The following is a 26,001-nucleotide window of genomic DNA, read 5'->3' as shown; positions in this document are numbered from 1 at the left end:
AACATTTTGCATTTTTTTTCTTCTCATGCGAGTCAACAATACACAATGGCACAAGACTAACATTTTGCATACTTTTCATAAATACAATCAAACCGTCTGGGAATCAGACTGAGCTCCGTCTTTACTCCTCACTACGTCTTGAGACAACAACAACAACAACAACAACAGGGCAAGTTCTTGGCCGAGGAGTTTACATCTAGCGGTCTTTGCTTTCCAAGACACCCAGTGTACGGTGTAATACTACACTCTATCGCAGGAACGTCCACTGGTACTGTAGCAGATACACCGGGTGACGGTGTACAGCGCGTGTACAACGTAGGTGGAAACAGTGAAGCGCGAGCGTTTGTTACCGTGATCGTGATCCGTGGTTGTGAAACAGACGCTACCACTGAAGTGGTAAACTTTTCCCCTCATGGCTGTACTTCTAGAAACAACGGCAGGAGATCTTGTCGTTGATCTGTATCCTGAGGAGAGACCGAGATGTGAGTATGACACCTCATTTATAGGAGATAGAGCTTTTGAAAATGTGGGCAAGCGCCGAAATTACAAGAAGCTAACACAATTATTTATGAGCGGGACTGTACAAATCGTATGTCGGTAAGTCATGAACGTGCTTCTTGGGTAGCTCTCCTCTTTTTTAGAACTAACAAGTTAGAGATCTCCAGCTCTGTGCCACTGTGGACAGCGAGTCTGAGCTGAATATTACTATAATAAGACAAAAAATCCATCTGTTGGGATTAGTTTATCACATCATACATGATTACCTCCGCCAAGGGAGGAGGGGCTGGTTTAGCCCCGGAGACCGCGCCGCAGTTTCGCTTATGTGAGAATAACGAACAGCTCCCCTATTCTGTGCGCTTGTGCAAGTGATTGTGAATTCTGTGAACATCGGCGAGCTGCTTATAAGACATCATTTTGTGTATCACAAGCAATGAAATGCCTCAAACACTCACCGATGATAGTCATTTAGGTTTCATCGACCCATGGAAGTATTCCTAGTAGTTTCAGTTGAAAAATTAAGGAAATATAGCGCCGCAAAGGCACCCGTTTGTTTAGACAGAAAGATCCGTCTGTCCGGAGGACTCTTTTATATGTTGCCATTAACGCTGTCCTCCGTAGACAGACGGAAGGTTGCAGTACCCATTGCTGTGTGGATGTTCTTAACCACTGTCTCTATGGAAAATTGGGTGAGGTACCTCACCCTTCTCGATTGCGTCTAATTCACGGCCCTAGGTCGGCAAATTTAAGCTTGTATGGTGAATTTATTTTTTTAAGAATACGTTACACTCACCAGATTAATGAATAATCCAACATTTTAGGAGAATTTTCAACGTAAAACACAGCCTGTCGCGTCGTCACATTCAAACTGCAGAAACATACACTATGAATCTATTAGCCAATCACATGCGAGGTACTTTCGACGTGTTTGTTTTACTAAAACACGTACCTCGCATGTGATTGGCTTAGCAATTGTTACAGATTCAAAATGGCGACTTACTGCTCGCGAACGGCGATGTTGCGATATCGATAAAATTTCTGCATAATAACCGAGGTTATGTGAGTATTTCGATTGCACAATGTGAGAAATTAATCCCAAATATTGCTGCATAATGTGTCATGTCATGTCATACTTGTTTGAATGTAAAAAAGCTGTCTGAAATTTGGTTTATCGTAACGTTTGATCTGTGCGCGACTGCTCCACACAGGAGCCGCAATCATTGACTTCGGTCTGTATACGGAGGGGATCCGTGAAGCCAGACGCAGTCTCCGCGGAACATTCCCCGACGGACAGATACAGACCGATCTTTCGGTCAACCGTTTGTTCAACATGAAGATCTGAATGGGAGCACGGCGCAGCCGCCACACTGCGTGTGGCGGCTGTCGCAGTTAGGGCTGGTTATGTTTTTGTTACCGTTGGTTGGTTTGTTTGTTTGTCCGTGTGCAAAATAACTCAAAAAGTAGTTGGGGACAGATTTGGATGAAACTTTTGGTAGGTGATCCGAGAATTTTGTTTTTTGTTTTATTTGTTTGTGTTTTGTTTTTTTTGTTTGTTTTTTTTTTGGGGGGGGAATTTATGACGGATTTTGACAGGTAGGTAGGGTCAATGTCAATGAAGTTGGGAGTTCAAGCTGCGCATTTTTGAGGTTTTCAAATGCGTCCTAATTGCTAATGTGCGTGCTCTAGTTTCTGGTAGGGTGAGCCGCACCGCGCAGCTGAGGGTTTATGACGTATTCAAAGGCTTCTATATTGGGAAATTGGATGATGTATACCTATGGATGGAAATCACTGATCTCTATGGAAGAGCCCAAAGAGCTTTCCGTTAGTGGTGGAGATCATAAGAGGAGAAAAATCTCTTTGGGAAGAGGAAGATCATCAGTGGAAAGTAGCTGCTTAGCGGAGGTCTGCGCTCACAGTTGCAGAGTGCTTTCTATGGGTTTAGTTAAAAATTGCTTGTAAGTATCTCCCGGAAAGTTGAAAGCTGAATCTTCACTTCAACCAGTGCTATACCAGCCCTTTAAAGACGTAGTTTACCATTTGCAGATGAAACAGAAAACCCAGCATGCCGTCTAATAGTGCTTCAAAATAGTTCTAAAATGTGAGTCAGGGATGGAAACAACCAATGTAAAAATTTGAATCAATAAATCGATGCTAAGTATTGTGAAATATACAAAATGTGAACAATAGTTATGACTGTCAAGGCCTACAGTTACAGTGAATACTGAGAAAAATAGTAATCTACTGATATCTCCAATATTTTAGGGGCAATTCCGCAGTTAGGTGGACACGACATGGATAAAAGAAATGTGCCTCTTTATCTTACTCTTTAATTTAGGTATCAACTAATGCCATGGATGTTCACCAATCACTAAGGTCTTTCAAATTCAGTAGATTTTATTTTTCATATTCATTGATTTTGCGAGATCTAAAACCATCATTTAAAATGTACATGTGGGACTGGGGATGCTGAAATTCACTTAAATGCAAATTACAGTGGGTTGCTTTGAAATTTTTCCTCAAATTTTTGCTAAAAGGTAAAAGATGAATACATTTAAATACTCCAGAAGTCATGTGACATTTTGTTGATTACAAAAGGGTGAAATGACCTGCGGAATTACTCCAGACAAATGTAACGTTACTAACCGTAACGTTACTAACCATGCATTTGGGGTTTAGCTAATAAATCATCGGTCGAACAGCTAAAAATATTTGTGTGAACATTTGTCATGACGCAATAATTGAAATTAATGCAACACTTTGTTTTAAGTAACTTGACATTTTGCACACTTTTTGTTTCAAGACATTGATTTTTTTGTCATGTCCTTTTTTCGTAACGTTACTAACCAGCCCTTTTAGTTGCCATAGCAATTCTAATATTTATTGGATTGTTCTCATTCTTTTCTATATCATAGAGCTAGGAAGGATGAACATGTTTTAAAATGATTTTGACTTGAAATGAATAAATAGTGATTTAGTAGTAAAAATAAATATCTAAATTTCTTTAAATGTAACGTTACTAACCGCGGAATTGCCCTTAGGCATTATTGCAAAAATGTTATATGGTAGGATGTTTTGTGGTACAACAGACCAATGCATCTATAGCCATCAAATGTGATATCTTGTAATTTTTTTTTTTTTTTTAAATCACTGCTCCCAAAGGTAAACAGGACCTTTAATCAATGTTGCCTTTTTGGTATAGTGCATCCAATATTCTCTTCCATCCCACCAAGTTTTGCTCCTGCCCTACACTTTGAATGATGCCCTTTTTTTTTGTGCTTCTTCAAAATCTCAATCTCAGGTTGTCTCAACTTCTTGAAGCTGTGCAAAGTCAAATACTTCAACTTCTGCCTTTTCCATTCCGTCCAGGTTTGTATCAATCTTCCCATTTTTTCTTTTTGTTTGAAAATACCTTTTTCTTTTCTACAGAAGATATAGATCCCTGGTATGAGGTTGAGGGTAGACTAATTATTTTTTGAAATATTGTCATGAGACATGTTCTGAATGATAGGTATGCTTACATTTTTACATAATATTTGTGAGGATGATCAACCAATTATATATTTTGTACTTATGTATTTATGTATTTATTTGTTTGTTTATTTATTTATTTCTTTTCTAATTACAGGAGACCTTTTTAATGCTTAGGACGGGCACTAGAGTGAGTGGCTTGTCAGTGTCACTTGATAATTAGTGTGACTTTTGTACCATTTCATGATGTCAAAGGAGACATTTTGTTGGTACCTCAATCTTACTTCAGATATTGACATTGTACTTATAGATTTTGTCACTTCTGATTTGGAGATTAGAATTACACTGTAACTCTTCTTTCATTTTATATGTTTGTGTTTTTTTTCCAAAAGCGGAATATATGCATTAGACATTTTGATAAGTTGATAACTCCAAGCACTGAGGGAAAAAGAAGTTACATTGTCAATACAATCAACCCATTCATTGGAATGTTGATGGATGCATTTTAAGTTTGTTGCTTGAGGTTATCGATTCACAAATTTATTTTTACTTTTTCTGTCTCTATGCAGAGAAATTTCATGGCACAAACTGGTGATCCAACAGGCACAGGAAAAGGAGGAAAATCAGTCTTTGGGTGAGTAATCTGTCACCTTCCTGTGTGGCTGATATATAAAGTATTAAGTGATTATGAAATGATGTAATCATATTCATACGTAGCCCACCTTGTCTTATGCAATAGTTGTAATCATGTAAAGTGAGAGGAAACGAAGAAAATCCACAGGAAGAATGCTCACTGCATTAAATGTGGAACAAAAGAACACATGATTCTTAGAACCTACGCTGTGATTACAATTTTCAGAAGAGTTTGCTTGTTTAATGGAACGCTGCCCTCTGACACTGATCCGCTGGTCCAGGACCAGTAAAGATCACTGTCAGACCAGTTACTTTTTCAGGAATGGAGCAGTAAGATACTGAAAAACTGGGTACCTACTGGCCTGACAGACAGGTCAGACCAGGAGAAAAAAAAATAAGTTAGTGTGCAGCCCTGTTTAAAGTAACATTAACAACTGTTCCACACTCTCATATCTCAAATGGTTCCTGCTGATGTCCATAAGAAGAATTCTTCTCTAAATCTTGACAAAGTTGCATTTATTTGTGTTTTTTATTGTTTTCCAAGATGTAATCTTAAAGGGATCGTGTAGTTTTGGTTTAGACCTAATTTCCGGTTTCTCACATTTTTTGGTGAGATAATGAGAAATCTCTTATGAATTATGAAAGAACATGCAATTCCATGAGGAATTCAACGTTTATTTGATGAAAATTGGTTTTGGAATGGCTGAGATATCCAAGAAAAGCAATTCTTATAAAGTGTGGGACCCACACTTTATTACGATCGCTTTGTTTTACTCTGTTTTACTTTGTTTTAGGATGTTTCAGTCATTTCAAACCCGATTTTTACCAAATAAACTTTGAATTCTTCCTAAAATGGTATGCTCTGCACTATATCATAAGTGTTTTCTTGGTATCTCGCAAAAAGTTAAAAGCCCAATTTTCATCTCTACAAATACTGTACCATCCCTTTAAAGTCTGCATACGAGTAAAGTTTTTATCCGTTTCTTAAATTTATTTATTTGTTTTTTTTCTTAGGAGATGGTCAAATGAGCTTTTAACGCCCTTTGCCTCTGTTAGCAGCTGCTACATGTATAGTGCAATTTTATCTTGCAAGTATTTGTAGTTTGTGCTGTACCCTTTTTAACTTGCTGTTCTCTTTCCATGTGCTCTGTGCCAGTATGTTAAAGGGTGATCAAGCCAGATACTTTGAGATGGAGACGAGTCCGCGCATCAAGCACACCAAGAAGGGAGCCCTCTCTATGGTCAACAACGGCGAAAACATGCATGGCTCGCAGGTGAACTATCTTCTTCTTCTTGCGTGTCAGGCAGCAGTAGCTAAATAATGTCCCTTAATTGTTGTAGCCAAATTACAGTCTCTGGAGCAGGGTGTAACTATGACGCATGCCTAGGGGATCTGGTAGTGCCTATCGTTCATAGACATTTATAATACTATAGTATAATCTCTTCAAAAAAGTAATTGTGCGTTCACAGAGAATTGGCCATGTTTTTGCATTATGGTAAAAAAGAAACCAACACACACAGATTGACACTGATTTACTGTCAAGAAAAAAAAAAAGAGAAGTTGAATAAGTTGGAAATGGGGTCTGTTATCCTCCTTTTTAGTACATCTTGTGTGCAATGGAAGTGTAGGGAAGTTTAAGTGATTTGAGTGTTCAAAGCATACTATTTTCATGGCAAAACATTTATGAAAAATGCTCCCCCCCAAAAAAAAACCAAAGCAAAACAAAACAAAACACACATACACACACACACACACACACACACACACACACAAACACAAACACACCACAAAAAAAAGACAACAACAATAAAAACCCCAAACAAAAAGAGAATGGTAAAAATTTTGGGAGAGCTTGCAAAGCAGAGTGACCAGTATGATAAAAATGTGATATATTTGTCTTGTACAGATTGATATATGATCATGCAGTATCGGATCATATTGGCTGGCTCAAATATTTCATTAACCCTTTCTGTGCTAGGGACTTCAGACAGTGTGTGCAATGCTATGGAGTTTTCTGTGCTAATCCGCACTTGGAGTGTATGAAGGGTTAAAGGACAAGTTCACCTTCATGTTACATGTGGGTTGAGTGAATGCAGCAATGTTAGTAGAATAATTCTATGAGCGTTTGAGGAAAATCGGACAATCCGTTCAAAAGTTATGAATTTTTTGAAGTTTTTGAACTTTCACTGATCAATGTGTTTTACTCATGTTGTTGCATTCACTCAATCCACATGTTTATGAAGGTGGACTTGTCCTTTAAAGAAAAGATATGGAAATGGCACATGCAGAACATGTTGCTACATCTCAATGTTACGCCCCTTGGCTGTATCTATCTCTCTCATGCAGTTTTTCTTCACCCTCCGAGAAGACTTGGATTACCTGGATGGCCAGCACACTGTGTTTGGAGAGCTGACTGAAGGCTTTGACGTCCTGGACAAGATTAACGAGACCTTCTGCGATAAGCAGAATCGGCCTTACCAGGATATCAGGTGAGTACAGTGCACTCCCATTATAAGGAACACGGTTATAAGGAAATTCTGGTTACAACGAAATAAAAATTCAGGCCGCAACATTACCGGTTCTTTTTATTGTTTCTTTTATTATTTCTTTGTTTGGTTATAACAAAATTTCGATATAACGAAAGAAAACTGCCGGTCCCGAGGACTTTGTTATAATGGGAGTCCACTGTTTAAGTATTGATATTACAGAGAGATACAGGAATTCTGGGCCAGTTAGAAGTTAGGCTGCTATGAACAAGTAAAATCTTTTAAACACTGCAGTGAAAATTTGATCAAGATCTGCTAAAGATTAAAAAGGTTATGAAATTGTGAAGTTTATGTAATTTTCACAAAATACTTTTTGAACAGTCAAAACGAATATGCAGATGTGTGAACTGATGATGCCATTGCTTCACAACTTGCCATATAGTTTGGACAAAAGAGATCTTTAAATTTCAATTTCTTCTCATCATTCAATCTCAATTTTGTCCCAGTCTCAAATCCTGATATATCTGATCAAGCATTATATTGAACCAATTTAGCCAGAATGATATAATATTTTACACTTGATATAGCAGAAAAATTGGATTTTTCGCAGTCTTTGTACACAATCAACAAAATTTTTAGTTGATGACATCAGCAGCTCGCTCGTTTGCATATTCATATATATAAATTGTACAAGAAGTATTTATCAAAAATAAGCAAACCTTAACAATTTCATAACTTCCCTAATACTTATCTGAATTTTATAAAATTTTCACTGTTGTGCATATAAGATTCTACTGTTTCTTTTTAGATGAACTTTGAACTGGTCCAGTATTCCTCTGTAATGCTGCAAAGGTTGACCAGCTGAGGAGGGTGAATACATACCAAAATGTTCCTCTTGGAAGTGTTTGGACTTGTGCATAAGAAGCTGTCTTGTTTCATGGTATAGGGCTTTGTAGGGTTTTAGTTTCATCATCAGAGTTTGATGCGCTGTTGTCACGTTATATATGCATTTCTCTGCCTGTATAATGTGGTTACATTTTTGTACCTTACTAGTAATGGTTTTGAGGTGAATACATAATACATGCTATGTATTTTAACTTCCCCTCCATTTTCAACATTGTATAGTAAATATCATGCATCTATAGCCATCTCAATTCATTGTATCCATATTACATGCCTATGTGTGTAGAATATACAGTTGAACCTCTCGTATCCGGGCAAGTCGGGACCGGGGCTCATCCGGATAAGGGATTTGGCCGGATGCGGGAGACTCAATGCTTTATACATGTACATATACATACACATGTACTGATGTAGCCCGCTGTAGTACCACATGTAGTAATGTGTATACTGCAACCTTTTCATTGTTACACTCAGTAACAGACCCCAAATTAGAGGTTCGTGTTTGCAAGAATGAAATCATTTTCTTTTATAAATTCTTGGGATGATTTACCTAAATAATTATTAAGAAATGTATCAAGTATATGTAATTCATGTGTGTTTGTGTAGGAGTTCTCAAGGAGTTGGGAATCCCCCTTTCCTCCCGTAATTATTGGAAAAAATATCACGGCGAGATTGCGTCCGTATAATAGAGAGATCCGGATAAAGGGAGGCCGGATAAGAGAGGTTCAACTGTATATTGCTATGTTTTGTATACTGATACTCTTTGTTGAAAATGAGAATAATTGAGATGAAATGATATGAAATTTTGTTAATAGAATCAACCACACCATAGTACTGGATGACCCGTTTGATGACCCTGAAGGCCTTGAGATACCTGACAGATCACCAGAGCCAACGAAGCAGCAGCTTGAGGTATGGCTGACGCTCTTTCCTGTCACTGCTGAGATTGATCTGTCATTCTGATTTAGAGATGATGGCCTGTCTTGTCAGACTTCTATGTGTGGTGGCAGGCTAGTTTTTATCTCTCTGTTTATTTGTTTGCTTGTTTTTTTAAGGAGATACATAGGATTTGCATGTGAACCAGATATTGTTTGGTAAAAAGTCAGATAGGATACATATTTCCCTCCTTTATCAATATCACATGCAACAAAAAAAAAAACACACCAAAAAACTGAAGTTTTGATGTGCTGTATGCAAGAAAGTTTTTTTAATGCATATAAAATTACTTTTGGGAATGAAACATTTTTCCATCTTACTCAGATGTGTGTTTGTACCATACATCATACACAGTTTTCAGTAAGTATAGTATCTTGTTTTCATTTTGCTCTTTCATGTGACAAAGAATTTGATAGGAATTTGCAAATTATTCAAAACTCCAGCCAGATTCACTCTATGTGTGGTGTCATCACCAAACCTACACTGAAGGTTAAAGTGGAATGACAGCCACTATGTATTTTGACCTGTTTCCATGGAGATTGTTTGGTTGTTTTGTTTTTCTTTTGTTTGTCCTCCAGAGCGGCAGGATTGGAGCCGACGAGGATTTGCAGGAGGATGAGGAAAAGACGCAGGAAGAGTTGGAGGAGATGGAGAAGAAGAAAGAAGCCAAGGCCAACGCACAGATTCTTGAGATGGTACGGATGCAAACACCGTTGTCGCTATGATTACTTTAAGACCAGAAACATTCGCAGCATGAAATTTTTGTGAATTGGAGCCATCAGTCTCTTGTGCAGCATGAAACTTTCACAAATTGCTGACCATTTAAGAGAAAAAAATATATATATAAGTATTTGTATTTTGTTCACTTAGCATTTGGGGGCTTTTGGTATTCTTAACCCCTTGAAGACGGTTTGATTTTGCTACAACAGGCATTTCCCATAGACACCTGCCCGAGTATACTCGGGACTCGTCCTCAACGGATTAAGAGAAGATGTCATGAAAGTATCTGACAATATTTGTTTTTGATTTAACACAGTTATGTTAAATTTCAAAGGTAGTTGCGATCATATTTGATGGCACGCTAGGTCTAGCTGTTATATGCAGTCTGTGGTACAAGTCAACTTACTTGTGTGGTGTACAGCATTTTACTGGCACTCAATGCCTTGAGTAAACAAAAATTTTTCATGTGCACTATACTTTCTCAAATCTTGGCTCCTCATGAAAGCTTTCATGCAAGCGAAATTTTCTGGTTTTACCGTAACTGGTACTATTCATATCGATTGGGGCGGTGATGATGATTATTAGTATTTTATATATATATTCATATATATTGATATTTTTGCGAGAGAAATCACCGCTACGACAGCTTTTTGGCTTCTCCTGAATTAATTTTGCATACGTGAATCTCATTTATAATAGAAGATCCAGCTGAGGCACACGGCTGGTTGTTATTCATAACTCTCTGCCCCCAAAAAGGAGCATGCGCATAAGGAGTTGAAAGGTTGGTCCGTCGGGTATTTGAGCTTGGGTCTGCCTGAATCGCTATGACATCTCCGTGGCCGAGCGGTTTAAGACCATAGCGTTCCATGCCAAAGACCCAGGTTCGATTCCCGGCGGAGACCAGTTTTTCACCTCGTGCGCTTTTCCGAAAAGGAGGAACAGGAAGGGGAATAATGATGTCAAAGCTACGCACCGATTTATCCTTCCTTTCTCTTATCTCAAATTTATATATATATATATATATATATATATATATATATATATATATATATATATATATATATATATATGTATATATATATATATATATATATGTATATATGTAATATATATCTATATATATATATATTAGGTATAACTGGAAATCAGGCAATGCTAGGGTGAGGAAAATGAGGGGGGAGGGGTCCTCCAGGAGGTCAGTGTTCACACTGATGAGGATGCACAAAGTTACATAAGGCATCTTTGTTACCACTGTCATTTGATTGTTTGTTTGTTTTGACTAACAGAAGTGTTTTTCTCACCACATCTTAATGGAATGACTTCCTCGCCCCTATCATCAGCTAGTACATTTTTTTGTGATGTATGATTTTTAAAGATAATATTGATTAATTAACATCTGTAATTGCCTTTTTATATGGCATTGTGATACTGTTGGTGAGCAGCGTCCATTAAATATCTATTATTATTAGTTTAATTGTGTATGTTCTGTATTCAGCAGTTACAACTGCACTATTTACACGATTTACCCTCTCATCCCTGTGTCTTCAGATAGGAGATCTTCCGGATGCCGACGTCAAACCTCCAGAGAATGTTCTCTTTGTCTGCAAGTTGAACCCCATCACCACCTCAGAGGATCTGGAGATCATTTTTTCCCGATTTGGAAAAATCTCGAGGTGAGTTGGGAAATCTGAGGCGGGATCCTGCTTGGCATATTAAGATATCAAATGATGCCGGAGGTTTTTCTCATCAGAATTGTGTATTACAACAAAAATTCCCAAATTAGAAAATTTCACATTTTTTACATTTTCATCTTCTTAAAAACTGGTGGCTGAACTTTCTCTCCAAACTTTACGGAAATTATCAATGAAGGAGAGAATTGTAGTTTGAACAAAAATGGTGGTGATGCCCTTTGAGGGTAATAGAATTGGGCCCAAATATGCCAAAGTTAGGAGGGTATTATCCAAGGGGATGTAATCCAAGAATGTATTCCCTGAATCTCAAGATTTATTTAAAATAGTTGCCTCAGGCAGAGTGCCATGAAGCTGGATTGCCATGAAAGCACAGTGCACTGCTCTGGTGATCAATAGATCCGCACTTCTCTTGCATCAATCTGACCCACTTTCTTTCATGCGCAGTTTCCCATTTTAAAAAATTCAAAGTATGTTTTCCTACCATATATTGAGTATAATATTCATCATCTTTGTGAGAATGCAAAAAGAATAAAATAAAAAAAGAATACCCACAAAAATTCAGCTGACAAAGCTGCTTGAGCATTGTCTACTTCATCAGAGTATAATCTGCTTGGGAGGATGTATTCCTTTTTATTCTTTCTGTACCAGTTGGAAGCAGCAACAAGATGACATGACTGAATACAATGTGATGCTTGATTAACTCCAACTTCTTGCCCTCTATTTTTTGCTCCAGTTGTGATGTCATCACAGATCAGGTCACTGGGGACTCTCTGTGCTATGCCTTTGTGGAGTTTGAGAGGGTGAGTATATGGATGTGGGTATATATGGGGAGGGGAGGGGGGGGGGGGGGGCAGGGCCAAAGCTATTAAAGCATAGTAGTGCTTCAGAACCAAAGCTATTCAAGCAATAGCTAGATGAAAATGTTTGCATTTTTTTATTATCCTATGTATTGTTGTTGTTGTTTTTTAAAAACTATCTTATGCATATTTTCAATGTATTCATGATCCTTTGTGCACAATGTCTGCAATTCAGCCTGTGGGCTGCAATGGATATTGCTCAATAAAATACTTTTTCAATTCACTTCAATTCAGTTGCAGAGTGGGGGGGGGGGGGGGGGGGAGGGGCAGAAGGTTTACCGATTGAATCAATCTTAATTTGTGTATGCTCATCAGTAATATTTGACTCCAGTTGAGAAGCATGTGCTTCTGCTGTGTGTGTACTTAGATAGAGATCAATGACAAAATTGTACATAATTTGTTACGGGAATTTCTGAATATCTCCGGGTTGGGCCAGCCACCCCATCATGCCATCTTTGTTATTACGGAGCTTTAGATTTTTGCGACGCAGAAATTCAGAGGAAAAAAACCAAACAAACTTGTTCTGCTCATGTGCACATTTGCTTGTAAAAACCGACCTCACATCGTCTGAGTTTGCACCGACGGTTCTATGCTATTTTTTCGCGTGCTGAAATTCACACCGCAGAGAGCAGCTACTTGATGCACTGACCCTATAGGCCCGAATTCACGAAGGTGGTACAAATGAAACCATGGTTTAAACCATGGACAAAAACCATGGAGCGCCAAGTGTTGCACGGAATATTTGGTTGTTGATTCTTCTTTCTCATAGAGTGCGTTCGAGCACTCCAAAGTGAGTTGAGCTAAAGCTTACCGTACTGAACTGTGCCAGATTTGGAGCGTTTGAGCGCTCTGTTGAGAAAGCGTACCTCATGAGTTATTTTTAGAAGTGGTCATTCATTTTGTAGCAAGAGGGTCATTCACCTGGCACTCCTAAACAACTTACAGCTGTCCCGAACAAAGAGAATGAACTCTTTGCATTATGACGTATGTGTATGATACGTGCATTGTCACATGTGAACTTTTGGGATGCTTTTGGTACCTTCGTGGAGCACATCGGGAAGTGGTCCACTTTTGGCTCAGTACAGTACAGTACGGTACACTTTAGGAGCGCTTCTCTGGCGCGGGCACAGTACGGTACAGTTTGCTATAGGAGAGTGCTCAAACGCACCCATAGACTGATTGGTTTTTTATATTCCGTCCATCTCGTTTTGAAGGAGGAGGACTGTGAAGAGGCCTACTTCAAGATGGACAACGTCCTCATCGATGACCGCCGCATCCATGTCGATTTCAGCCAGTCTGTGTCCAAGCTGAAAATGAACTCCAGAGGTATGGATCTTGTGTTATATTTTGTAGAAGAGTTGATGTATTTGGCAAGCAAAGCAAACAATGATAAAACAACAGTTTACAGTTAGCCAGTTCTATTTCACATTTTGTAGATTAGCACACAAGGATGTCTGATGCTATATCGTGTCTAGTCTAACTTCTAGTCTGACGTTATCATTTCAGTATACAACAATTTGCGAAGTTTTAATGTTATAGGGGCTTGGCAGTAAAACACAAACTCATACCTTGTTTACATTTATCCTTTTTTCAAGTTTATGTCCAAATTCAGTTTGCGTTCCAAATTCTTGAAAAGGCTCAATTACTGTTATGGGCTAAATAGTAAGGTTATGTCTTCAAATAACAGAGTTTGTATTAGGCTCTTTCAATAAGACACAAAGATATCTGCTTTGATGAGGTTTGTGTCTTTATCTCAGCACAAATTCTCCAGTATTGGGTATCACTTTATGTCTTGTGTATCAGATTTACTTCTTCATAGATTTTGTAATGACAGCAGCCCAGGGTGCCAGGTGACTTAAGTGAAAAAATCTTTCATTTACCACAAATATACAAAAGTAACTGGTTTTTAATTTAGTGAGGCATAATCTTGATTTCTGTTATTTCTTGTCTTCTGTAGGAACACTCATACAACAGAATGCTGAACAGCACCCTCAATATGCCATCAAAGACAGGAGAAGCAAGGACTCGTATCCTTTTTGCCAACAGCACCAGCTTGCAGACACAGGAACATATCACATATAATTAGGGTGGGATTTCACGGAGCAAGCGAACGATTTGCGAAGGACGCGAATGGCAAAATCCAGCATTCGTATTTTAGTCTGCAAAAGATCGCCAAAAGAACGTGAGGGTTCGGAAGCGTCGTCAATTGTTCGCGAAAATCGTTTTTACTTCGGCGAGAATTTAAAAAAAGTTTGAAATTTTTTGCGAACCTTTTCCGCACACTTGGTCGTGATTTGCTCGTGAATTGTTCTCGAAAGTGTCTTTAAAGCCTCGTCATATGCGCAAGACCTTCGCAAGACACGCACGATGTTCACAAAATGTTCGTGAAACCCCAAACAGACTCCGAAACTTTGGAAAATGTCTCGCGTATGTTACGCGAAATCTGCGAAGTTTTTCCGATCATTTTACGACGTAATCGCAAACTGTTCGCGTACCTTTTTAGACATTCTCGCGAACGTTTAGCGCACGTTTGGGGGATGTGTGACCTATACGTTTCCTACAAATAAAAATCGTAGCATACATCTAAACATCAAACAATTATTAACAACTATAGTAACAAAAGAAATTAAAGACTAGCAAAGAGAAACAAATGTTAGATATACAAAAAAAAATCGCAGAATGCACTCAAAATTAATCTTAAGTATGTATAATTTCATTTGAACTATAGAGATTATGTGTTGGAGGAACTGCAAAAAAAAAATCAAATGCTTTACTAGTGGAGATAGGTCCTAGGAAAAAAAAAATGTAGGCAAGCACACGATTGAGAAATGAGAGAAAAAGAAAGGAGAAATAGAGGAAAGAAAAAATTCAACTCAAGACAGCTTCCACCTCTCCTTGGGTACATTTTCTGTCATGATTATTAATTTTTCGTTGTTCGCATTTCCGTCGCGTGTTCTTCGTGTACGTAACATGCTGTACTTTAGCAATGATACACACGACATTTGCACATACGTCGTGGAAACTTCGCACAAATGGCGCAAGAATAGTTTTCGGCTTCATTGTCGGAACACATTCGGAGAAAAACTTTTCCGAATGTTGGATTTTGTCATTCGCGTCCTTCGCAAATCGTTCGCGTACTCCGTGAAATCCCACCCTTATCAGTCTCCCTCTTGGTACTAACTTATTACTGTCAACGTGTGGCTTGGAATAGAGGTATTTTAAAGACATAGGGGAAAAAAAGATGGAAAATGATTTGACAAATTGCCCTTCATCAAAATAGATCAACACTGATTATTCAGTGTTTGAGTTACAGGTGTGATAAAAAAGAAATCTTGGGTGTGCATACTCGGGTGGGATTCTTTTTATCATGGTTTCACTCAAACATTGTATCATTGGCCTTTATTTGCATCAATGAAAGGCAATATGTCAATCAGTTGCAATAAAAACAACTTGATGCAAGAACCATTGAAGGCATTATTTACCATTTGCAGATGAAATGAAACCCAGCTTTAGAGCTTCAAAATAGTTCTAAAATATGAGTTAATGATAGAAACAACCTATTTCAAAATGTTAATCAGTTTAGTCAATGTTAAGTATTGCTAGACATACAAAATGTGAACAATGGTTATGATAAAATCATTTCTAGAATAAACCTTCTACAGTTACGGTTTATTGAGAAAGATAGTGATATATCCTTAGAAATAGTCTAGGCTTTATTGCAAAGTTTTTACATGTTAGTATGTTTTGTGATACAACTGGCCTACACATTCTGCATTAAATGTGATAACTCAAATGTTTTCAAAATCATTGCTCCCTGTGGTAAACAGTACCTTTGATTTAGGGAAAGAAAACTCGTCGCAGCATACATAAGTTTATCGGTGCCGTGAAATAAACCAATCAGAATGGTGCTAGACTTGTCATGTCTCCGTGACGATGCAGGAGGCCCCATGTACACTGTACCTGTTAACTCTTTCTGTCCCTCCGGCTTTGGACAGTCTGTACAATGCTATTGGTGTTTTCTTTGCCCATTGGTACTTAAAGGGACTGTACGGTACTGGTTTAGGTAAGGGATTCATGTTTTGAACATTTCTAAGTGAGATAATGAGAAACCTCTTATGAAGTATGAAAGAGCATGTAATTCTAAGAAGGATTCAACATTTATTTGATGAAAATTGGTTTTGAAATGGCTGAGATATCCAAAAAAGTGATAATAATAAAAGGCGACATGCCACAACTTTATTAGGATCTCTTTGTTTCACCTTGTTTTTGGATATCTCAGCCATTTCAAAACCGATTTTCATCAAATAAACTTTTGATACCTTTTAGAATTGCATGCTCTTTGACATCTCATAGAGTGGTTTCTGAATATCTCGCAAAATGTTAAAAGCTAAATCCTCACCTCGACGAGAACTGTACAGTCCCTTTAAAGCACACAAAGTGTTAATCATATCCTGCCAGATGTATCTGATGGTCTCTCTCTGATTTGTGAATTATTGTCTGGCACACAAGTATCTGCTTGACAGCTGCTTGGAATCTCCCTATTTTTTATGCATAAATGGTGCGTTAGGAGGTTACTGTGGAATCTTAATGTTTCAAATAAGTTTTAAAAACAGTGGTATTTGTCACAATTTGATGAGGTGATGAGAATGTGATGAATATTGATGAAGATTGCTAATGGCAGAATTTTAAATTTGTTTAGGTTTCTCACTCATTAAATATTGATTTGATAATTTAACTTCGCAGTATGTAGGCTAACAGGAGAGTCATCTAATTTGGAAATGTGTTTGTCAAACATGTAAAAGTAATAAATTATGATATTCTATAATTTTCGTACTTGCTGATTGTAATGAGACATTTGACATTTCATAAATTAAAAAAAAAAAATCTGTTTTCTTTTAGATGTGGGAAAGAAGAAACTCATTTATGGACAGATATTCATGTTTTCATCCATGTAGCCAATTAGATGAAGAAAGTATCTTTATTTGCAAATACCAAAACTGTCAATTTATGGATGTTAATAGGACATACTTCATCATCATCATCATCATCATCATCATCATCATCATCATCATCATCATCATCATCATCATCATCATGTCATCATGTCATCATCAACAACTAAATGCTGCTTTCAAGCAGTTCAGCCCTGTGTCCTTAAAAGTTTCCTTGACCATCCCATCACTGTAACCAACAGCAAGAAGTATGATTTGGTGCTCGATGACGGCGGCGACTTCGATGCAGCGAGAGCAATGACGTCATCCCGTCGAGGGAAGGGCGGAAGACGGGAGCCTAGCTCGGAAGATACAGATGACAGTGATGATGAACGACCGAGGAAAAAGTCAGACAAGGTTTGACTCAAAAAGATTTTTGACCTTTGACAGCTTCATCAGAGATTATCCTGGGATACAAATTTTGGTGCAGGTGGACATCATGCAATGGTGTTGAGATAACACTCATTTAGAAGGCAGTGATCTGTGTTCGGTTTGGATACTCTGAAATGACCTTGCTTGATCGAGCTTGACTAATGAATCCTTCAGATTCACTGTGTATTTCAGGTTGCACATTATCCTTTTGTGGCAAAAATCAAACACATCAGATCCTGTCTAATATTGTTAGTAAGAAAGCAAAATGATTGGTTACAGAATTATGAACGGTGAAGGTTGAATTAGCTTTTACCATACAAAAGCTAGTGCCCTGTTGCATAAAAGCCTTACCGCTGGACTTACTGCTCCTTTCTAGCGGTAAGTCTCCAAATTAGCGGTAAATTTTATAATCCTTGATGCTGATTGGCTGTGACGCCTAATTTTGACGGTAGTTACCATTGAAATTCAATGGTAAGTTTTATGCAACGGGCCATAGGACTCTCTGATCTATAGTCCTTTGTAAGTTTTGTCATGACACAAAATGGCAGGGGCAGATCCAGGAATTCCATAAAGGGGATAGCGCAAAAAATATTTTTGATGCTACTTCCTGGTTTCATTTCATTTTTTCTTTTTAATTCTTTAGTTTTTTAACAAAAAATAAAGAGGAGGCGCCCGCCCGGTGTGCCCCCCTCTGGATCCGCCACTGAATGGCTATTGAATTGTAGTTACTTTCAGTTTCAGCAGACTGTGGCAGGGAAAACTTCACTCTAATATAGGTGATGTGACTATCTTACCTGAGAATACAGAAGATTTTTTTGCAACACTTGTACTTTTTGGGGGGGTGGATGGGGGGGGGGGGGGTGGGGGTTGGGGGTTGGGGGGGTGGGGGGGGGTTGGGGAGAGGGATGAGTAATAATAGATGTGAAATATTGGTTTTATAAAGGATTTTTTTCTTTTTCTTTTTCCTCTATTGAAAGTATGTGATTAAATTGTGAGGAATTTTTTTGTGAACACATTTTGGTGAAATAAGAGAGAATTTATCCGTACACTAATAAAAATACCACACTTTTTTTTTAAGGAGCTTTTTTTTTTTTCTTATTTGAATGTTTGCAAAAGAAATCAGAATTTGTTTGAACACTACTGTGAGAGATTCTGATTTGAGAGGGGATAGATTGTAAGTGTTTCTGTGAACAAACAGAAAGTGAAATGCAGAATTAAATGTTCTCAAAAGTGATCTGACTTTTCAATTACTGTTGTATAATGCCAAAAAATACAACATGGTATGTAACAGGTCACTTGAATAAATTATTTCACTTCAACAATCATCGTTGTACATCTTCACTGTGTTCCTTGAACATGTGACTCCCCCTTATAACAAAGTTGTTGAGGCGTGCAGTTTTCTTTCTCTATATTAACATTTTGTTTTAGGTGAACAAGAAAGTATATGAAGGTATATAGATGATAACTTTGGAACCTGCATTTTTAGTTTGTTGTAACAAGATTTTCATTTTGACCATGTTTGCTAGAATGGGAGTGCACTTTTTTTTTTATTGCTTTCTCTGACCAAGATGAAAAAGAAGAGGAGAGACAGCTCGACCGATGAGTCCTCAGATGATGGCAACAGACGCTCCAGGAAACAGAAGAAGAGAAAGAAGGAGAAGAGTGGGAACAGCTCGGCCTCATCTTCATCTGAGGACAAGACAAGGCATGCCAGGAAAGACAGAACGTACAAGGAGCAGCGGAGGGATGAACGGCGAGATGGACAGCGGGCAGAGGAGCGGAGAAGGGACGATAGAGGGAGGGAGACACGCAAAGAGGAAGGGAGAATGAGGAGAGATGAAGAAAGAAGAGATAGAGACAGAGATAGAGAAAGAGATAGAGAAAGAGAAAGAGATAGAGATAGAGATAGAGAAAGAGAAAGAGATAGAGATAGAGAAAGAGAAAGAGATAGAGATAGAGATAGAGAAAGAGATAGAGAGAGAGATAGGGAGAGAGAGAGAGGTAGATACAGGGAGAGATCCCCGGACAGAGACGACAGACGTCATGACAGAGAACGTGAGAGACGAAGAGATGACGATAGAGATAGACAACGGGAGAGAGAGAGAGACAGAAGAAGGTGATATAAATGAACCAAGTTGTGATGGTGATGGTATTAAGAGAGAAAGCGAGGTAGCAATAGAAGCTGGTGATATAAATTAACCATGACAGATTGGTGATGGTATCCTTGAGTGAAGACCTGCTTGGGGCTGGTAGGAAGAAAGGCAGACTAAATCCTGGTGATGGGGAACATTCTGCTTATGTCAGAGGAAGAAGGTAGCATGAAGATGCACCCTGTGGAGACAAGAAAGGGAATAAGACAGAAAGTGAGAGAGAGAGAGAGAGAGAGAATGAGGAGGTATAGAGGGTTTAAAAGGATGAGTAGGATTACAAGTAGAAAGTACTGTATACGCCGAATATTTTGCGAGGTTTTTATTTTCGCGAATTTCGCGAGTCAGGTGCTATCCGCGAAATTTAAAGACACACGAAAATATTGACTCTGATCCCGACGTGAATGTGACGTACTCGTGTACACTTCTCCGTTCAGTACAGAGCTCCACGATCGCGAATTTAACCACTCACGAAAGCGTCGGGAATTCCCGATTCTCGAAAGTTTAGACTCGCGAAATATATGGCGTATACAGTAATGGGGTGCACAAATTCATGTGCAAGTTTCAAAGTGTAAGAATGTTTTGAAAGCTGAAACTCTTCCATCTGTCATGAAGCATAACAGAATTTCAACATACAACTGTATTTTCATATTGCTAGCAAAATAAAAGAGCACTTGCCTTGCCTCTTTCAGAAAGCAGGGGTATAATGTTACCCTTAACATATGTCAGTAACAAGTCAAAGGAATGCATATTTTACATGATGAAACTTTGGGAAATTCTCTTCATCGTTGTCCTGCTATGATGTCACAAACTCTAGTAGTCTTCTCATCCAGCTGTTGTGTCACTGAAAATTAATAATTCATAACCTTTGAACACATTGTCCGTTTTTCCTCAAACTTCACTGATGTTTTGACTGGTAATATTGCTGCATTCACTCAAACTACATATTTGGGTGAACTTGTCCTTTAAGTGCCCAATGACTGTCAATTTCTTGCTCTACTTTACTCCTAATTACTTTAATTGGGTTGCATACCAGCTTGGAATTGTCAACATGGAGTATGTTTGCCGTTCAAATGGCTTGTGGTTCCTCATTGTGCACTTGAAGTTGATGTACTTCCTGTTAGCCTAAGTGTTTGCTCAGCACGCAGTTTCTTTTGCCTGGTATGCCGAATAATTCTAGTACTCTAGTATGCAAATAGTGAATGGTCACGAGTGCAATGGTACAAGACTCTGCACCAGGTGAAAGATAGAGTTGAATAGTGTGCCTCATCTTTCACTGAGTGTGAAATCTTGTTCCATTGCACGAGTGAAGACCATACACTCTTTATGTTTTATACAACACCTCGAACGTCAACAGATGTGGTCCACACAGATTCTTGAATTTAGCACAGAAATGGCAACCATTTTCGTGAAAGACGTATGAGTAGCCTCTCAGTCACAGTCACTGTGTACGTACGTATGGGAGAAGCCGATCAATTAAGTTGTTTACAAAAGTGAGTGACAAAAGTACGCACTTGTAAGCACTCTTGGAATTGTTGAGTGCGCGCAGCAAATGTTTGTTTATTGTGACATCACTCCGTGCGATGGAACAAAAACTTTCGAGTCAATCATGAGTTGCACTCGCGAGTCAATGGAAATGGGTGACGTCAGCTATGCGCTATCCATTTTTGCTCAAAGAAAATTGCACAGCTGACAGCCACAGCGTGTAATAGCACTTTTAACTAAATGTCACTTGATGGGCGATCGACCAATGGCATAGCTACATTCTTTTTAGGTGTTGTATAATGGATACTGGCATGACCCATTTATAAATAAGCTTTTCAAGGTTCATTTTTGTTTTGTTTTGTGGTGTATATTGTTTTTTTTTTTCTTCCCAGCATTTCTCGAAGTTGTAAAGTTAGACTGCCCTTTCTTGTCCAAAGTTTCTGGAAGGAATAAACCATCTCTCTGAAAACCCAAGACCTATTTCTGTCAGTCATTCATGTCCTAGGAGTTTTCCTTTGAGGATCGCATATAGAATTCTCTTCTTCTTTCTTCACTGTCTGCAGTTGTTTTTCTTGCTTTGTGTTTTCTTCTCCTCTTGCTCTTTTTTCCATCTTTACTTTTTCTTTTTTCCCCTTCTTTTTCTGTTAATCTTCCACCATCTTTCACTTCTGTATTTTCTTTTTTTTTGTCCATCTTTTTCTTAGCTTTGTATGGTTTGTATGTTGCCATATGGGTATTCATGATTGCATACTCTCTACCCTTGACAGAGCTGTTATTCGCGTAACATGTCTTCCTTGAAAAGTTGTCATTATATCAAGAAGGCCAAATATAAAGAAAACGAGTTGGGTTCGTATGAGTGTTTGTTAGAATTTCATCTTATTACACTATCTTTGCCATGACCTGGAATCGGCTCATTTGGTAGTGTCCGGTAAATGGTACCAGAATATCGCTGAATTGGTTCAAGTCTGAGGCTGTGTTGTTGTTCTTGTTTTTTTCTCTCTCTTATGGTTTGTTGAAATGTAAACTGAATAACAATCATAATTGAATAATGAGGTTTCCTTTCCATCAGGACTTTGTACAGTGCATCAGATTTTGCCATCAATAGAATTCTACAATATTTTAATGGTGGAAAAATGAGCAAAGAAAATGAGATTCCATCGGGATTCGAACCCGAGACCTCTGGATTGCTAGCCCGGTGCTCTTCCAACTGAGCTTCAGAAAGCCCTAGTTCAGTGTTTGTCCCACAAACCTGGGGGGCGTTTCATCAACGAGTTCGTCGGAGTTTTCACCGACGAATGTGCTATCAGCCAATCAGACGCAAGGATTTACACTGAAAACTGTCAAAAGCTAATGAAATCCTTGGTCTGATTGGCTGATAGCAAATTTGTCGGTGAAAACTCCGACGAATTCTCAATGCTTGAATGGTCAGAAGCCATAGCAGTGTGTGGTGTGTGTGACATACAGGCACACACTAAAACCTGACAGAAACCCGCTGGATAATTCAACTTTTGGATAAATGCGAGGGATCACCGAAGTGATGCAGCTTTTTAAGTATGTGATAAACGCAAACAGAAGAAAACTGACCAGAAATGAATATAATTTATTAGTGAGCAACGAAAAATGAGCAAAGAAAATTGGATTCTTCAAAGAATCACTCTACTACATGCTCACCTTGGTGTGGGCTTGAGTGAACTCTGATATTGTGTGCAGGGAGGTGGGAATAAAGTTCCCTCATCCCTGGTAGCACGTGAAATTATATCTTTTTCTTCCTTTGTGTACCCAACCTCACTGATCACAATACAGTATGCATCCTATGTCTTTTTTTTTTTTATTCTCATATTAAACTCAAATGTACTTCAAGTCTGAGTATTGAACTCATATGTGTTTCTGTGTCATTCTCTTATTCTCTTTGCACAATATTAAAAGTATCTACTAGGTGTATGTTTGTTTGTCCGTCTGGGTATCCTGTATCTTTCCATCTATCCATCTATCTATACATTAATGCATATATATATACCGATATACACATTTCACGCATATATCACAGTTGGGGGGCACGGTCTTTCTCATACATTGGACCTTATCTATGGAACAGTCTCCCACTTAACATCCGTGAGGAAACATCGTACTCTCACTTCAAGACTCTAGTGAAATCATATTTGTTTAATTGTAGTTTTTGTTAATGTTAATCTATTATTATGTAGACTTGGTTTGGATGGTTGTACACAGTATGTGTTGAAGTACGCAAGCTCTCATGCGCCGAGAGTATCATTAATGATAGATAGGCGCATTATAAATGTACTTTATTATTATTATTATTATATATATATATATATATATACATATATATATATATATATATATATATATATATATATATATATATATATATACATACATATATATATTAGAGATGAGAAGTACGAGGCTGAGCCCACTTCACCTTAATATATATGTATATATATATAGATAGATAGATAGATAGATATATAGCAAGGGAGAGATCTGTCTGTATAATATTATAAACATGCTCTAAAATCCTCTGCTGAGCATGCATTGGTATTAAAAAATAATGTATGATTTTTTTTTCTTTCTTTCTGTTGGTTTCTACCATCATCACAGATGATTTGACAGACATTTGACACATGTCATGATCTGACCCTTTCTGCTTAGGGACCACAAGTTTTCCCTATAAAATCTGCACAAATTCCCTTCTGGTCTCCCATTTGTTTGTTTGTGTGTAGTGTTTTTTTTTTTGGGGGGGGGGGGAATGAGGTGGGGGAAAATTTATCACATAGTTAAAGCAACTTCAGATTTCCTTATGCTGACACGGTAAGGCTAACTAGGACTTGGTGATCTACCTCATAAACTCTTTATGTGCCATGTTCGCAAGCCAAGTTTGTATTTTTTCTCACGTGCAAAAACCCAACCAAACTGATCAATAAATTGGCAAATGTCTTAGTACTATTAACGCTTCACTCGCAATTCTATTCCTGTCACATGCAGCACCTTGTATTATCAGTATGTGGTGATTTGATATCAAGCGATGTTCCTATTGGATTTGTCATTGTTCTGTGTGCGAAAGTCATGCTTGGACAGTAGGCTATAGCAGCTACTCGTTATTTTAAAGAAAAATAATCATAGATTTGTCATAAAATTTACATCATAGTACATGTATAGCAAAGCTTGCCATTTTTTCCCTCCAACTCTGTTCATTGCATGTTCAGCGTTACAAAATCATTCATTTATCATTCGTCAAGTTACATGGATTTGAAAAACAATGTTTTCCAAAAGCATGCCTACAGTACATCATATTCTCAGAATAATGTGACACACAGGGGGTTTTACTCTGAAACGGTGGCACATGAAGAGTTGAACACTTGTGCTTCTTGTTGTAGGCCTATCTGACCTCGATCACTATAATGGGACTCCAATGTACAATGCAGCTCCTCTTCAAACTCAATGTAGTAGCCGAAGAAACACTGAACAAACTGAACTTTCAAGCTATTTTTTTAATACAAAGTCATTTATTTACACTGAATTACTGTCAATATGGTGATATCAGTATAAAAGTACAATTTTGATGAAAAAGTTAAAAAAAAGGAAAAAAAAAAGAAAGAAAAAAAGGCAGACAGGGATAGGACGAAGGAATGACAAATAAGACAGCAAACACCATCACATCTCAGAAGATTGCATAGAATCTGTTTATGCAAACATGGTAATATTGTGGGGGTTACAACAACAGGATTGTACAAACGAGGGCAGCATTGTGTATAATATCAGTCATATCAGCCTATGGGAATAAGCCAGTTTGTAGCTAGGTCATGGGCACATTGGTACAAAAATTGTATGAATGTGATGACCTTACTTTTTTCTCAGTCGGTGAGGGGCGCTTCACTCGTTTTTAGAGTGAAACAATGTACATTCTTTCATATGTCAATTACAACCTGGGAAAGCATCCACTTCATAATTTGGCATTGAATGTATTAACAATCTCTTTCTATCGATATTGCCAAATTCCACTAAATTTGCTGTCAGGTGGATGTGCTGGCAAGCAGCATTTACAAGGATTACGTACATGAATAGTCATTACATCACAGATGCTTATCCTGGTGTATTAACAAACCAAAATGGCTGTTGACATGAATGACCTTTTTTTTTCTGCTCATGTGCAAAATGGACCTGTTAACTGGCTTATACCTCAAGCCAAATTTATCTTTTGTTCTCACTGCTGCATGGAAGATCACTTATGCATAGATGACAACTTGTTCATTTTTCTAAATTTTACTTTTGTGCCTTGGAAGAGAAAATGAATGTGTTCACTCATGCATAAACTTTCCCTTTTTATTGACTTATCAGGTTGAGAGCCAATTAAATTACCTTTAATATGGTATATACTACATTGATTTTTAGCCAAATATTCTAAGAGAAATGCTAAATTGAAAAAAAGTGTTTACTTTCTTTCTTTTTTCTTTTTTTTTCTTTTTTTTTTGATAAGTGTACATCAATATTACGGGGAATTTCAATTCTTATGAACTGTTTGGGACCACTAAAGACAAAAGACTATAAAAGGAGTGAAGCCTGTACAATTCACTCATAATATCAGGTATTCCACTACATCAAACCTGATTCCAATGCAGATGTAGAAATATCATACAGTGTACTCCCATTATAATGAACAAAGTTTTAAAGAAATGCTTGCTACAACAAAGTAAAAATTCAGGTCCAAAAATTATCATGTATATCTCTCAGTTTACTTTTCTGTTCAATTATAATGATATATCTAATGGAAATGAGAGAAAACTGCTAATTC

General features: G+C 37.8%; 1 protein-coding gene across 1 annotated transcript; it reads left to right on the top strand.

Moving 5' to 3' along the window:
* The first annotated feature begins 350 nt into the window (after window positions 1-350).
* LOC139731327 (peptidyl-prolyl cis-trans isomerase-like 4) lies at window positions 351-25,552 on the top strand. Its single transcript, XM_071642222.1, has 14 exons — window positions 351-482; window positions 3,797-3,864; window positions 4,536-4,600; window positions 5,756-5,873; window positions 6,947-7,089; window positions 8,805-8,901; window positions 9,504-9,620; window positions 11,194-11,318; window positions 12,070-12,136; window positions 13,408-13,519; window positions 14,151-14,220; window positions 17,388-17,541; window positions 19,125-19,365; window positions 25,548-25,552. The coding sequence occupies exons 1-14, from the start codon at window positions 413-415 to the stop codon at window positions 25,550-25,552; spliced, it is 1,452 nt and encodes a 483-aa protein (XP_071498323.1). The 5' UTR covers window positions 351-412.
* Window positions 25,553-26,001: the final 449 nt, after the last annotated feature.

This window comes from Diadema antillarum, unplaced genomic scaffold, assembly GCF_040938485.1.
Source record: "Diadema antillarum isolate AM-2024a unplaced genomic scaffold, OU_Dant_1.0 scf00000022, whole genome shotgun sequence".
In the NCBI taxonomy this organism is placed as follows: domain Eukaryota; kingdom Metazoa; phylum Echinodermata; class Echinoidea; order Diadematoida; family Diadematidae; genus Diadema; species Diadema antillarum.
The sequence above is the reverse complement of the archived record's forward strand: the minus strand, read 5'-3'. Positions and strand labels throughout refer to the sequence as shown.